A 16,948-nucleotide genomic window follows, 5' to 3' on the forward strand; every position below is an offset into this window, starting at 1 on the left:
ATGACTTAGCCTCTTTATATGTCAGAGGCTCACCCTCATAAGTAAGCATCACATAATGCAAAGAGGGGTCATACTTATGTGGCTGCCTTCTTAGGCGTGTTAAAAAAAGGGATTAAATTTTGGAAAAATCTGACAGGGACGGGTCCGTTGACCCGCCAGGCGTCGCCTAACTGTCACGCCCGCCGGTTGGTCGCGCTCGTCAGCGCTCGATGCAGTCCCGTCGCGTGTAGCTGTTGCCTATTACGTGTCGCGCAACAATCGCTTGCTGAAGCCTGTTACGCCTCCTGTTGAAGCTGTTACGCGCTGAAGCCGTCAGCGCTCGTTGAAGCCGATGACTGCTGTCCTCGTCAACTCTTGCAACACACGAGCTTGCCTGCAACCTGTTTGTTGCTCTTGTCGACTGCCTCTCAACTGCTACTCGTCGAACTTCCACAGCACCTTGGCTGTCTCTTGCCAGCTTTGGTCTTCTACCTCAGCTTGACGATCGTCTGCAGCACTTGTAGCACCTTACGCTCTGATACCAGTTTGAAGGAATCAATTAGACACGGAGATCGAGGTAGATAGACCTTACGTTCAGTGAGAGAGACAGAGAGAGTGTGAGAGAGCAGAGTAGAGAGTGAACACGTTTTTTGGTACAATGACGAGTGTACCACTTTAGGTTTTTAGATAGATATGTATGAAAGTACAATGTGCCAAGGGTGTGTTCACGCCCGTGCACATATAAAAGGCACGATGGCCCTTTATTCCCAACACGTTTCACCTTTTGGTGTGCAATATCCGGATGGTCAAATGTATGTAAATCTTAATAGAGGGGGCTCAAGAAGCAGTCATTCATCATCAGGTATACCTACATCTTTTGTTTCATTTGAGCAAGTCAATTACTCTTCTTCTCCCCTCCTATCCCATCCTCTTCTCTTGAAGCCATATCACACTCGTTTCACAATCTCGGCCTACATTCCACATTTGCCTCTACTACATTAGGAGTTGGAGCTTTGGCCTCTGCCCCTAGCACATTCTCATTCTCTATTCCATATTTACACTTCCCTACCACTTCATATCACGGTGCCTTGTTAGGGAACATCCCACCTCTTAACATTGTCACCTACCCTTTTCCACTAGCCACTCCGCACTATGGGGTTTCCTTACAAGGAATGCCACCCTCTAATACAATTCCCCTCTATCTTTCCTCTTATAGGCATATTTTTTCCCGCTGAGATGACCGTGATGGGTATCCCCCTCACTACCCCTAGCTACACATACACCATGACCTCTCAGATGCAGGATTTCCATCCTCTGTTCCATATGTCCTTATCCCTTCACCATGGGGTACTCATGTGGCGACAATTCTTATGCTTAGTCATCCCATGGACACATTTGGATCCGCCATGCACACTTCTTGTATGCTTGGTGGGCTCTTTGGGACCCATTCCTAAGTGTTCTCCTTTCCACCACTGTACCCACCTTGTCCACCTTATTTGAGTACTACCACTCATGTTGCATCGGCCAAGAATGCCTTTACGGTCAAGACTTCTTTCGATGGGTCAAACTTCACCACTTGGTCGAACTATATGCAACAAGTTCTTGAGTCTCACGGTCTTTGGGACCTCATTGTTGGTCTTGAGCCTATGCATGACTCTCACATAGCCCACCTTGATTACATCCGTCAATGGAGAGCTCGCAATGCCATAGCCTTTGGAATGTTGGAGTCATCTCATTGACCGCTATGCGGGCTGAGATCGTTCTCGGTGAATAAACATCGATTTTTAGCCTTAGGAGTTTTTCATTAAGGGAGGGGATGATCTGAAAGTCAAGTTGGTTGACTATTGGCGGTTACTAGTTGAGTTTGTCACTACTGGCTCTCCGAAGTCAGACGACAATTAGAGGTCATGTTCTTCTTGAACAAGTTGCTTGATAAATACTTTCATTTTATCCAGCACATTATCTCACTATCTAGATTTTCAACCTTGTACGAGTTTGAGTGACTTGCGTTATGCGAGGTTGCATGATCAAGTCCACAAGAAGTTTTTTACACTTATCCATTCAGAGGGGCGAGGGTTGGTTGCCTCTTCTTCGAGCAGGAAAACCAATGGTGGTAAGAACTCGCAAGATGCAAAGGCAAGCCAAAACAAGGGTGACATCATTTCCTTCGATGGAAATTAAAAAAACACGACCCCTTTGACAGCAAATTCCTAAGAAAAGTAGATTTTGCACCCATTGCTAGAGAGCAAGCCATGTGGATAAGGAGTGTTACTCCAAGGCCCAAGGTTTACCATCCAAAAAACCTTAGCGGACTACTACGACTACACAGTCTAGTGGGGCTATGCCTCTTGCTAGTGCCCCATGTGATCCTTTAGCTCCCATGGCTGTTGGACATGAGGCACATGGACAACCTTAGCGGCCATCCTTCTCTACTCTTGAGGGGTTGAGTGATTGGTCTGCTAGCATCGATCCCATTGCACTTCATGTATCCATATCCCATTTGCCTTCATCTAGGATTGTCTCACCACCTTGTCAGGCATTTCACTGGCAGCTACCTACTCGTGGGCATACATGATGGTGGCCACCCTCTTAGCTTTTTCTCATTGTCACTCTCTTAGGACTTTAGGCTATAGAGTTGGGCCCATAGGAGTCGTCTTTTTCCCTTTCATTTTTAAGTCTTCCGCTACATCTACCCATCCATACACATTTGCATTATTGTACTTGTTCATTTAGTTAATTTTCCATTTCAATTTAATTTGGTTTTTAGAGCATCTCACTACTGACCTTTGTGATTGCAGATCTTGCTCTCTTTTGCAATTTTTTTTTTAGTGTAGGGCTAACATGCAAGTTTGTCTAGTTCGACTTGGGCTGGAGACATGGGATGTGCACTATTCCATTCATGGTTTCATCTTCCTAGGAGTTTTGCTCTTCTACCAGCATGGAGGCTTTCTCTCCTGAGACAGATCATACAACATTTCTCTTAATGCTATCATGGCGGTGATTTCTACCTAGCTCTTCCAGTAGAGATGCTTCTTCTCATCATGGTTCTCAACATCACATGAAGATCGACTTTTGGCTCCTCTTCTTTCTTTGACATCAACATTCAAGGTTGAGAGGGGGTTCCTACCCTTCTTGGTATTCTACAAGTTTTGGCACCACATGAAGACCGACATTTGACTCCTCTTCCTCCTTCGACATCGACATTCAAGGTTGAGAGGGGGTTCCTATACTTCTTGGTACTCTACAGGTTTTGACACTTGTCTTGGACATTGGCCTTTTCCCCTTGTTGTATCTTCACCCTTTGCATCGCATGATTTCATCATCTTTGTACTAGGGTGCTTGGGCAAGTGAATAATTTTCCCAGGAGGGACATTGTCCAAGTAGCCCCTGTAACAAGTGATAATTTTTCCATGAGGGACATTGTTCAAGTGGCCCTTTTGCATGAGCATTTTATAGTATATAGCATATTCATTGCATAGAGTACCACTAGATGGATCCTAAGCTATTTCCATTGGTGGTTTATACACCATACCACCACTACTTCATCACCATTCCCTTGTCATCGACATCCTCGAGTAGATGGGTAGCTTGTCTGTTTTATTTATGATGGGTTGGACCTAACCATCCCTTCTCATTCTCCCGTTTTCTACTGTTCCTCAATCAACTGCAAACCATGTCTCACTAAAAGAAAGAAAAAAAGAAAATCAAAGTTCATTGTAGTTCCATCTGCCTTTGTAGGGCTTGGTAGGCCACTCAGCAGTCGATGAGCACCCTTTGTCCAATGCCATGTTTTCTTTGGGGTGACTACTTGGACTCCCTTGGTAAGATAACTATCACCTCTATAGTCTTGGTAGGCCACTGGGTAGCCACCACAATGCACCCTTTGTTCGATGCCGTGGTTACTTTGGGGTGGGACGCCTTGGGCAAAATGGCTTGGTCTTTTTTTCTCACCCTGTTTTGGACTTGAGAAGAGGTGTTGAGCTAAGAAACACATGCTGATTAGCCACTTAAACAGCCCCTAAACAAGCTTAATTTAATCTAACCCCCTAAAACGGAGCGTGGTCCGAGAGAGTTTAGTGAAATCCTAATTTGGGAGGGTCTATCCTCATCTATAAATAGACAGGTTGCTTCCATTCTGTGTCATCCCTTTTTGTGCAGGTTTCTCACCCTTGCTTGCAGATTTCAGCCATCAGCACACACACGTGGTTGTCTAGCCGCATCGATTGCTGCCACTCCTCCGACTGTTACTCTAGTGCATGACATCTTCTACAACTGCCACCCATTGAGAGACCCTTCCAAGCTGCATTTGGCATCCTCTAGCCATTTCTAGATCAACTAGGTGATAATTCCTACACACTCCAACTGCTTGTGTTTGGTGTTTCTTCCTTCAGGCGACAGGTACTGGTGCTCCTTCTCATCTAGGTGACATCCACAACTTGCATTTACACTCATCTAGGTGACTGGATGAACTGTAGATATTGAAACTCAACCTCCGGAGAGAAGCCACTAGCTTCATGACTCCATGCTGGAAGATAGTCAAGAGACTGGATGAACTGTAGAATCCGAAACTCAACCTCCGGAGAGAAGCCACTAGCTTCACGACTCCATGCTGGAAGAAATACAAAGGCCTAGCCACCAAGTTGTTGCTGAAGACCCAAGGGCTCCGATCTAGGTAGATCCTCTAGATCTTGGGTATGAATAGAGGAAATGATTGCACAAAGGAGAGCCACTCCTCGAAAGTGAAAGGTGGTGGTGTGTGAAGAACTTTACAGCACATAGGGTTCCTCTTTGAATCGGAAGAAATAGAAGTAGAAGCCCCCTGTGAAGTCGAAGAAGAACTGGAGTCCCCCTCTGAGGGCGAAGTAAGAAGAAAATCTCCCTTTGAATCCTAGTTTGAGAGAGAAAGGGAATCCAACCACTCATGGCTCACGGACTGTGAAGCATTTGATGACGAAGGAAGTGCTGCCGGTCGTGACGAAGAAGGTATCTGGGGCTTGCAAGAAGAAGCCGGAAAGCACCCAAAAGTGGCCTCTCGAACCTGAGTGGAAGAGAGTAGGGAAGAAGGCTCAAGATGAGCCAAGGGTGGGGAACAATTGCAGGCTCTCAGTATAGTGGACTATGGAGGAGATGTGGGCCGTGGAAGCCATTGTACCTGGAAGCGGGTGGGGGAAATCTCTGCGCTGTGGGGTGGTTTCCAGGAGGGCTTATCACCTTGTAAGATCTTAGAGGCTCCATGTACTTGAAAGGACTTAGTGTGCGTTGGGTGTGGCTTATTGCCTTGAGCCTACTACTTTGATAGCTGATGCAAAACGATCTCTGTGGCCCAGAAAGAAGAGGTGGCACAAGGAGTGCTTGGTGGAAGATGCATATACTCCGGGGGGGTGGGGAGCAAAGGTCGAAGTCGGCAAGGATCGATGGTGTGTCCGGTGATGCCACAGTAGGAGCATCCAATAGAAGGACAATGTGTTGGTAAAGAAGCCATGGATACCAATGTGCCTTGCTGAAGAAGGAAGAGGTCAGCCACCATGAACCACGAACTGCAATGTTCGCGGCTCAAGGGGTGTGAGGGGAGTGTGAAGCACGAACCGCAATGTCTGTCTCAAGGGGTGGAAGGGTTTTGATACCATGTAAAGAAATGCTCTAACAGAGAAACATAAACGGAAACCGTACGACAAAGCACAGATTGGTAAAAGAACACAGTTAGGGTTAGGGTAACTCAGAGATAATGAATAGAGTAAATAAATGAAGTGATATAACTACTGAATAATACAATACTCATGCAGCAAACACACTATGCAGTGAATGAATACTGAACCTTGAACTCCTGTATCTCAAGGATCAGGGCAGTGGTAATGAGTTGGAGAGTGTGTTGTATTCCGAACAGATCTCGAATCATAGCAAGGCAGCCTTTGAATGTCAAACACCAGCAAACGCAGTAGTGAGAAGTTGGATTTGATGCATACAGTAGTGAGGAGAGAGAAAGACAAAATGCAAGCAAGACAGCCTACAGGAGAGAGAAAGACTAAAAACGCAGGTGAGGAGAGAGAAATACTAAAAACGTAGGAAAAACCAGCAGTAGTAATCAGCATGCTGAAATCAGCTCCGAACAATGTGTGCCAGGCTAGAAATAGGCGCCAAACGGTGGTAGACAACAATGGCCAGCTTGGACCGCGATGTCCTCCAAGTCTAGGGTGTGGGCAGCAAGCTGAAATACTTGAAATTTGCAAAAACGAGATTGTTTTCTGAATGGAGAGTGATCAACAACAGTTTCTTTGCTGTAAACAATTGCAAACTGTGGGTGGAAGGCTGGAAACAGGCGTCAGACTGTAGATGACAGCAAGGGATAGCTGAGATTGCGATGTCCTCCACGAAAGGGGTGCGGACAGTAAGCTGAAAACACCTGAAACCTGCAAAAATGAGATTTTGATGCAGCGGAAGGAGAAGAGAAGTGGATGCTGAACCTGCCATTGGTCTTTGCTTTCACTGGAGTGGAGGATCTTTGCCATTGTTTGAGCAGATCCAGCTCTGATACCATGTCAAAAGATGACGTACCAGCGAGATAGTAGGGTTTGCGGGGAGGAACATGGAGTGAACTCGGCAAACATGGAGAAGAGAAGAGAAGAGAGAAGAAATTTTGATGAATGGAATGATGAAGCTCTAAATCATGGAGTGAATGTGATACAAGGGTGCCGTAGCACAAGGAAGATGATGAAGACAGCCACGAGCCACGAGCCACGAACCACGAACCGCAATGTCCTCCTGAAGGGGTGTGAGGGTAGTGGAGAGGTTGGAGAGAAAAGGTGACGGATTGAATGAATCAGCCGTGAGGAATGAATGAGAGAGTGGCCTATAAATAGGCGTAGTCAATCTAGGATGGCACCCCTTTTTGGGGCTGCAAACCCTAAACGCAAAATGCAACGCAAAAATGCAAACTGTGGGTGAAGGGTTTCTCAACATTGGGGGCCACCTTCCATCTCCACAGCTTCTCTTGCTTGCGTTTGGTGCTCCAGGCCCTTTTGGCATCATTGTTTTGCAGCATCCTCTTTTTCCTACTCTGATTGGTGGTCACAGGCTTGGTATCCGTCTCTGGTGGACATTACTCTTCGACACATTGCTTTGCCCTTGGGCACATTGTATACTCTTACATTCATTTATAGCATTCATTCATTTCAGAGTTGTGATCTTTCTCTCCCTTCTTTTGTTTGTGTTTGAGTTTTTGTGTGCGAGTTTTGGGTTTTGCATTTAGGGTTTGAGTTTTGCTTTTTGTGTCTATGTTTGTCTCCTTGTGCTTTTGTCATGGTCATACACTTTGTGTTTCCTTAGTGCAAACCCTAGTGGTGACTCCATGGTCATCTTCATAGAGACTAAATCCTATGGGTCATGTATGGAGAGGGGGTCACTCTCGTTGGATAGAGTGACTGAGATTGGGTAGTAGATATCTACTCATGTGGCTCCACTATAGGCTTCGCTTTCTCTCTTGGATTGGAATCTATCTCATGGAACAGTGGGTTGCAAAACTTGCAGGCTGCCAAAAGGGCTTTTTGCTCTAGAATTGTAGAGGGAATTTGGTAAGGGAAAAATCCCTAAAATAGAGTTGAATAATACAGGATGGAATATCAGGCAGAAGACTAGATGGCATCCACTTGTGGATTCTTATTCAGTTATACATATTTAGTAAAGGTACTGAACACAGATGTTATTGTTGAAGATAAGAGAAAAAGGAAAGATGGCAATCCAGGGACTTCCAAAAAAGGCAGCAGATCTCTTCGTGAGGCCTTTGTCAGAGGCTTCTATGCTTTGTTAATTGAGGTCTTTGGGTCTTTAGACACCCCCCCATCATTTGAGAGGGGGTGTTAGTTTGTATTTCATCAATCTGTCATCTCTTGGCTGTGAGCTCCATCAGAGTTTGATGGAGACATAGGAGCTTTGATTGTTTTAGCCGATTCTTTTGTGTGCATATCTTTTTCAATGAGTTTTGAGTGTGTTCACACTTGCATTGGAGAGTTTCCAGCCCAGTTGTTTGGGCATTATTGGCAGCAATTTGCCAGTTTCATTCTTTTTTGGCTATTTATACTGTTCCCTCCACTTGGCTTGTCATCATGCATAGGTGTTCTTCGGCAGATTGCTCGAGCATACTCCCAACTTCTAGCCTCTCCCCATCTCTGGTGCTGCTGTTTGCCATCAGCCTGATCCAGTGTGATGTCTTGGGCTGTGTTCAAGGACTGATCGGTCCACTGTTTCTATTCAGCTTCCATTCAGATTCAGTGTGGATTTATCACTTCATTCTCTGCTTTCATTGCAGTCTCTCTCTTCCTTTCTCTCTCCTTGTTTTGGTGTTCTTCTGTTGCACACTCTCATAGCAAGAAGGGACATCTCCGGAAGGATTGTAGAACATTAGCAGCATTGTGGAAGGAGCAAGAATTCAAAAGGGTAACAACTCCATTGATGAGTACGGGTCTCAACTTTGAGGACTTTCTACCCTGCGCAGGTGTGCATGTGCACACAGAGACAGACATGTAGAGAGAGAGAGAGAGAGAGAGAGAGAGAGAGAGAGAGAGAGAGAGAGAGAGAGAGAGATCTGTTTTACGAAAAAAAAGAGAGATCTGTATTTTCAATTTTATTTTTGCTTCAAATTTCCTATCTCCCAAGCGACAGTTTTGAAATAGGTTTGAACTTAATATATTAAGTTCTGATTTCTAGTGCTGAAGGGTGTGAAACTGTGCCACAGCTCTTTCGCCAATTTTTGGTAACACATGGGTTCATTGAAATTCATACACCGAAGCTGATTGCTGGTGCGAGTGAAGGGGGTGCAGCTGTTTTCAAATTGGATTATAAAGGACAGGCTGCATGCCTTGCTCAATCTCCTCAATTACACAAACAGATGGCAATCTGTGCAGACTTTGGACGGGTTTTTGAAATTGGTCCCGTTTTTCGAGCTGAAAACTCGTTCACACACAGGCATTTGTGCGAATTCACCGGGCTTGATTTGGAGATGGAAATCAAAGAGCATTACTTTGAGGTATTCTGATGTCCTGCCATCTACATAGGCCTGGGTACATGAGTAGTCTGTCAAAATAGGGTCAGATACTTCATTATATTGATTCTTAAGACCTGCTTTTGTATTATAATCCTCTGTTTTTCTGATTGAATGCTAAGGTGTTTCATCTTCCAGGTTCTGGATGTGATTGACCAGATGTTTGTTTACATCTTTGATGGATTGAATGAGAATTGCAAGAAGGAGCTTGAAGCCATCAATCAGCAGTATCCCTTTGAGCCTTTAAAGGTTATTGTAGCTTCAGCCCTTGTTTTGTGATCAACTTGTGCAATCAAAGTAGTTTTTGACTCCATTTGTGTTGGTTGATTTTAGTACTTGAGGAGAACCCTACGTCTTACATTTGAAGAAGGCGTGCAGTTACTCAAGGCAAGGTTCCTAAAGTTTGACTGCAGTGAGAATGTCTTTCAACAATATTTCAATTCAAAGCATACTCAATTATTTCGTACAAAGCAAGTGTGTCAGCTATTGACGATGTTCCTCGCTCTAATTGTTCACAGGAAGATGGAATTGAGATTGATCCCTTCGGTGATTTGGACACAGAGACTGAGAGAAGGCTTGGGTCTCTTGTTAAAAAGAAGTACGTGTTGTACTTTCATTATTAGAGGGCAGTGTGCTGATTATCATTCTAACTTTCATGGTCCAAACTGCAGATATGACACTGACTTCTATATTCTTCATCGCTATCCGCTGGCTGTCAGGCCTTTCTATACAATGCCTTGCTCTGATGATCCGCTTTATAGCAACTCTTTTGATGTATTCATTCGAGGTTAGTATTCAAGCCAGCTTTTTATCCATTTGCTATTGTAGAATTCAAAGATGGTATGTGAATGGAAGTCAATATTAACTTTGGAGTGGATGGATCTTGTGATTCTTTAGTAGGTTCCTATAACAACCATGATACTGATGATCTGCAGCATGTACATGGTTGAACTGACATCCTTATCACAATTCATCCAATGTCCATGACCTATCTTTTGGTTCATTTTCTCTCGTCTCAAAAATTTCAATGCTACAAAACTTTTTCTGGTTGTGCAGGTGAGGAAATCATATCTGGTGCTCAACGTGTCCATGAGCCTGAGCTTCTTCAATCACGTGCACAGGCTTGTGGGATTGATGTGAACACTATTTCAACATACATTGACTCTTTCAGGTTTTGAGATTGAGCTGTGTTTTTATTTTTCCTATTTGCTGTATTTGACATGCCAAGTTCTTATACATCCGATTGGTTTATGTTCAGATGGGGTGCTGTGCCCCATGGTGGGGTTGGTGTTGGCTTGGAGCGAGTAGTAATGTTATTTTGTGCATTGAACAACATTAGAAAGGCTTCACTGTTTCCCCGTGATCCAACAAGGCTTGCTCCATAACAAGGGCATTTTTGATATATTTTGGTTACACTGGCCTTAATTAAGTCTGGACATGTCTTCAACCTGAATGAGAATATATTGTTATTTGAACTTTTTCCTAAGACCTGAACGAGACTATATTTTTATTTGAACCTTTTTCCCAAAAATGAAACCATTTTTCACATGCATTAAAAAATATTAAAACAAAAAGTTCCCAGCAGGTGTTTAATTGATCACCTAAACTGCAAGTAGAGTCCAAGTTGCTGAGTATTTCCAATTGTTAACTTTGTTTAGTTAGCAGGGTTCCCTCTTCAGCTTTTTCATAGCAGAAAGAATAGCACAGAAGGAGATATATGTTTATGTGCACTGTCTGGTCCTTATGAGATTAGAATGTACATGGCACATATCCATTTTCTCTAGGAATATAGGTCATACATGCAGAGTCTGGTTTTATTAGATTTCAATGTATATGGTTCACGTTCAGTTCGTCTGAAGGAGAATGAAGGGTGCTATGTATAGATGCCATATCTTCAAGTTCCTGAAATTGTAGTGAAGCATATAATAAACACAGGCGTGAATACAAGCCTATACGTAGGCACCTGTCTCATGCCCTTTATTATTTCACATTTCTTGGGTTGTGATTCCTCTCTTCGATGCATTAGTGATGTTTAGGCAACACCCCTCTTAAATTTAGCAGGAATGAAGAATTAAGGCTCCAGCCTGAACAAACATGAATGCTCACTAGTAAATGTGAGTTGCCTGACTAACAAGGACTATAGATGAACTATTTAATACCTAGTCATATATGTAAAGGGGTACAAGCAAGGGATCCTTTGTCATTTTTTTAAACTGACGAGGGTAAGTAGTATGATGCCGGTTTTGCAGATCAAAACTTGCACAGTATGATAAAAAAGGGGAGAGTCTGTAGATGTGGCGAGTGGGTGTTGCACTTGTACCCTTCCAATGAAGGTAACTTTGTGTATGTCTGGTCCTAGTATGTATGCAGAAACAATTGGCTCTTCAATGTAGCCTACCTAGCTACTATGAAATTTGGAAAGCATTAATCTTGAAGTCAGTGTCTTGACATTGCCACCACAATAGCATTTTATACAGCAATACTGCAGTTTCATAATGTTTTGACAGATGAGCGTCTTGTCTTGACATTGCCACTACAATACTGAAGCATTGTATACAGCAATACTGCAGTTTCATAATGTTTTGACAGATGAAAGGTTTGACAATGCATCACTTGTATAGAACTTTCACATCTCTTCAGGGTATCAGCTAAGAGATTCAATTTTAGCACTAAATATAAGAGCCAATAGATGACAATTGCTTTGGATGTGGAAACAAGGTGAAAAATGCTAGCAGTTCAGTGTCCTTGACAGACCAACAGAGTTTGGTTATGTGGATTTGCCCTTGTGTTCAAATAATATCATTGGCTTACTTGAACTGCGAAAGAGAATGATTACTAATGGAAAACTGAAATTGCAGTTAGACTAGTAATATAGATTGGGAGTCCCTAGACAGAAGGCTTTCCAGTATCCTTGTTAACAAGCATGCATGCTAGTCCAAAATGGATGTTTGTGCTAGACTGCCTGTGTTGGAGAAGAAAAAAAGAAGTATTTATCACTCTAAAACATGGCCTATGAGACAGAAATGAGTACATCTAGCCACGTCACCTTGATTAGAGAACAATGAAATGAAAATGAAAAGGGTAAACTATGACTATTGCAATTATGAGTTACCCATCATTCACAAAATGCTCTCTTGATGATCCATTAGCTAACTTGTAGGGTCCCACCTTGATCAATACGGCTCTCTAGAAAAAAGTGATCCAAGACATGGGAGTCCATGAAGGGGAAATGCTTACCCCCCCCCGCTCCTCCCCCCCCCCTTGCACTCACAATTAGCATGGCATGCAGGTAAAGGTAAATATGAAGTGTGCAACATTGCCAGTTTGTGGCAAGTTATAAAAGCTTAAACATGCATACTTAGGACATGCTAATGAATATATATAGGTTTTTTCCATGTGGCATTGCTACCATCCTCTTGCTACTTTTCAATGCTTTGGCATGTTAGAGATGTTTATGCAACCTTGATTTTAGTCATCTCAATTACTCTTTGGAATGCCTCAAAGAGATTCGACAATGAGAGGGTTGGTTACAAAAGTTTTGTCTTTTGTCTAGTGTTTTAGAGTTATTATTATCTTAATTAGGAGGTAAATAACATCTTCACTTTTATCATTTTGATGAATTATGGGTGTAGATAAGACAAGTAGTTATTGCCCTTGTTTGCTTCCCTACATCCCTTGTTAGGATTGTTTGGCACATTGAGGGCATTTTGACTTGTGAGTCTTTTTGAAAGCCAGATCTATGTTAGCTAACCTGGTCATAAAAGCAATGCAAAATCAACAATGATAGCTCATGTTTTCCTTGTAGCATATAACATCCATTTCTAATACCCTTTATTTTCCTAATGGATCTATCCCTATGTTATCATTAACAAAATAAGAAAAAGCATTTCTAGCACCTTCAACTTAAATAGATCAGCCCCTATGTTATCACTAACAAAGTAAGAAAAACATGGCACCATGCAACAAGGATAAAAGATTTTAAGAAAAACATGGCACATGTTGGATAACATATTTCATTGAAAAGATTGATAATGATGCAATGTAGGATACAGAGATGTAGTGTGGAAAGATAAGAAATTAAGAATTATTCTATCATCTTGCTCTTTGGCTCTCTCTAAAATAGTCAATACTACCTTAAATTTTTATTAGAAGGCCATTGGCAAAACTTTCTTATCTTGTTAAGCTTACAAGAGGATAGATTGGAAGTGGTGAGCTTTTTACCTTTTGTAGCTTCGTAGGGTTAGGATTTAGTTGATACCAACCATCCAATGGCTTTTGATGCGAAGTTAGTGGTAAACTACAACCAAATGTAAGCTCGAAATTTGACAATCATGTAAAATCTAACATAGAGAATTGTTTATAGCCATGCAGTGTCTTTAATTGACCTTTGATAATTGGCATAGAGAAAGTGTTTATAGCCATGTGATGTCTTTAAATGGCCATTAAGAATTGTTATCAATTTAGAAGCCAAGTATGAAGTTTTGAATTAGGTCTTTCATATCTACCTTTAGAAAAAGTAAGTCACAACTCTTAAGTAGTAAAGATATCACAAGTAACTTATACTATCAAAGGAATGGTTAAAGGGTAAGCTTATATCAAATACTTGGTTGAGGTGTGGATGCAGTGAATTGCGGGGTATGGGACGAGATATAGTAGTCCATAATTTCATCCTTGATATTTTCATGCTTAACGAATAGGAAAGTTTCATGCTATCCAATGCATTAATGTTTTGCTCCCTTTCTAGCTTAAAGCCTTTTGAGAAAGCTTCAAATTGTATACATGTGGAATCCCATGGTCCTACCCTTTGCCTTATTTTTTCCCCCCCTTGGAATCAAATTAGAAATAAAAGAAAAAGTTGCTTGCTTTAAAAGTAGCATGACTTGTCTTAGCTTAACCTCCATTTCACATGTTTTTGGCATCCCATAATTTAAACCAAACTATGATTTGCACAATGTGACATCCAATTCTTAAAATTCTAATCAATGTTAAGATTCTAATTAATTGTGTGCTCATGTGAAGAGTGATCCTATCCATGTTTACTCAAAAGGGGAAAATAATCTAGTCGAATGATCAACACACATGCAAAATAACATCAATTTTTTGAAAACATGTAATTTTAATACAAAATATAACTATAATCATAATGTAATGAGATAATCTTTAAGTTAAAATACCAAAAATATATATGGCTGTAACAGGATAGTCTCTTATGTAAAATCCCAAAATGATGATTTTATTGCTTGAATATTTCAAAATTGGACAAAAATAAATGTTGCTAGTCAAATTAGCTAAATGATAACTTATTTCATAAAAAATACCAAAAAAGTAGCACATCTTTGCAATGACCTTAACAATCTTGAAAGTTGGAAAAATATTGAATATATAACCATACTATTGCATAAACCACGTAAGTCTTTGTGAAATCACATAGCTATTACACTATTGCTCAAAAAGCTCTATCGACACATCAATCAACTAGCCAAACTAAGCACTTGTTCCATATGCAATCAATGGCTAAAATTGCATTATTTATCGAATTTTTTTTTGATCAACATTAAAATGCCCATAAGGAATGAAATAAGGTAAGTGGCCTAAAATAAGAAACCAATTTATATCATATTGGCATTCAATTCCTAACTTTCTAATTGCCATGATCCCAACTATGTCCAAAAGTTTACTTGTTGAGGACCAAATGCTAAGGGAAGATAGAAAATTATTGTTGAAGGCAAGTATGCTAGAAATTTTAAGTTTACATCACAATCCACATGGCCGATTAGCACATTGTTTTGCAAGCTCCCTTATTTTTAAAAATTTTTACTACATAGAATTTCATTAGTAGCAACTATTTATGTTGAGGTGTTTGGAGCATGAATAGAAATCAAATCATGTAGTCCTTATAAATCATTATTTGAAGAGCAAATATGTGGCTTAATACACCTTCATTCCCATTCACTCAACAAAGCAAATATAAATAGGCATGTCTAATATGCAAATTAGCTTGATATATCTTCACCACTTGCAAGGTCCCAAAGTATGAATATGATTATCACCACTATCAATAATTATATATAAATTAGTGTGACCTATCTTTGCCACTTGCAAGGTCCCAAAGTAGGCTAGGTCAAAATTTTTCCTTTGATCCAAGTTGAGCTTTTTAGGATAGAACCAAGCAAAATGTGTGATTCCTCACAAATATAGTATGCAATTAAGAGTGCAAAAAAAAGGACGTGCAATCATCTGTAATCTATTAGCATCAAAACAACTATAAAAAATACATACCTTATTACAATCCCATGAGTCCTCAAATGTTTTTAAGAACATATAATACTCTAGCAATAGTAACCACCTCCCCATCTAACCAATGAGAGAGGGAAAAAATGAGGCCATATCAAGCATATAATAATCTAGAAATAGCAACCACCTCCCCATCCAACCAATCATAGAGGGAAGAAATGAGGCCATATTGAGCATTCAAACACGAGTATCATCAAATGCAAAGTTGGTTGATCACAATAGGATATAAACTAAATTTTTATTGTAGCAAATTGAATTGTTAAGAATGCAATCTCTTTCAATAACAAAGTCCTTAAGAGCATAATAGGATCCTTTCCCAATAGATCAATGTTAGTGAAGGGATACACTAGTGCATTATGTACAATGACCACATATTTCAAACTCGACCTTGCATGAAAATTTTGGGTAGGGTGTAATGTAACCTTTCATCATGACTCATACAAGTTGATTTGATGTTGCCATCAAAAATCTTATTATCAAAAAACACACTTCCGTGTGTTGATGTTGAAGAACAAACCACAATGTTTTCCATGCCAATCATTTTTTGTGATACCAAGCACATGGCATAGTTATTGTACCTCTTGTGGCATGGCATACAAATTCAACAAAGGAAATACAACAGTAAAAGGTTTCTAGATACACATTAACCTAACCAACCTATCTTCACATCTTGCAAGTCCATTGCACATAGTTTTCTTCTTAGAACACATGCCACAAATGTTTGAAGAATTATTTTCTTTTAGGTAGTTTATTAAGCTTAAATAGTATCAATATGCTCATCACCATATCAACAAGAAAGTAGCAACCACCTCCCATCCAATCAACCAAGGAGCACAAGAAATTATAGCTATACCAATCATTCAAACATGAGAGTATCATTGAGCATGAACTTTGCTCGCCAATGAAGGATATAGACCAAAATTTCATTTATACCAAATAAGTGTCGACAATGCAATTCTTTTCCTACAAATTTTTGTATTCTCGAGTGTTTATTGCCTAGGCAAATTTTTTCATCTACTTCCATTCTAATCCCTACAATGACTCTACAAATCTAAAGTATCCTTTTAAGCACTTAGCAAGAGCAACCACATTCCCATCAATGAAGAAAGAAATGAGATGAAGCCATACCAAGCATTTAAACATAAGGATATCATGTTGCTTTATCAATATAGGATATAGATCAAATTTCCTTTGCAAGGAGCATCAAAATGCTTACATTTTGTAGAACAAGTGACATTACTTAAATGCCCTTAATCTCACACATAGTTGCTTGGAAACTAATCTAGTGTAGTGAAGCACCATCGTTTAATTCTAAACCAATGACTTTACACAACAAACATCCATGAATGATAAGCCTTTTCTCAATTAATTTGTATTGAAAATGGAATGCCCTAGTACGATATGTACCAAGACAACAATTTTCAACACACAACCTTGGATATAGAGAAGACGTATATACCTATAGTCAAGGTTAGATACCTTAATACAAGACAATGAAAATGCAACCAATGCTTTGTAAAACTCTTCTATCTCCAATAAGTAGAAATGTGTCTCCACCTTTTGAATATCAATGTGCTAGTTGCAAACTTCCATACTATCAATGGGCTTTTAAAGTTTCAAAGCCTTGTCATTGACTTTATA

The 16,948-nt window shown here is 40.6% G+C and overlaps 1 protein-coding gene across 1 annotated transcript in view; it reads left to right on the plus strand.

Moving 5' to 3' along the window:
* LOC148041155 (aspartate--tRNA ligase 2, cytoplasmic-like) overlaps window positions 1-10,625 on the plus strand; it is a 28,634-nt gene extending 18,009 nt beyond the window's left edge. The window contains exons 4-10 of the mRNA XM_087677084.1: window positions 8,708-8,998; window positions 9,152-9,262; window positions 9,347-9,400; window positions 9,532-9,611; window positions 9,685-9,800; window positions 10,070-10,184; window positions 10,272-10,625. Coding sequence (XP_087533210.1) covers window positions 8,708-8,998; window positions 9,152-9,262; window positions 9,347-9,400; window positions 9,532-9,611; window positions 9,685-9,800; window positions 10,070-10,184; window positions 10,272-10,398 — 894 coding nt within the window. The 3' untranslated portion in view covers window positions 10,399-10,625. The remainder of the gene's footprint in view (window positions 1-8,707; window positions 8,999-9,151; window positions 9,263-9,346; window positions 9,401-9,531; window positions 9,612-9,684; window positions 9,801-10,069; window positions 10,185-10,271) is intronic.
* The last annotated feature ends 6,323 nt before the right edge of the window (window positions 10,626-16,948 follow it).

Source organism: Lygodium microphyllum, chromosome 1 (assembly GCF_053477565.2).
Source record: "Lygodium microphyllum isolate KBCC chromosome 1, Lygodium_microphyllum_v1.1.10, whole genome shotgun sequence".
NCBI lineage: Eukaryota > Viridiplantae > Streptophyta > Polypodiopsida > Schizaeales > Lygodiaceae > Lygodium > Lygodium microphyllum.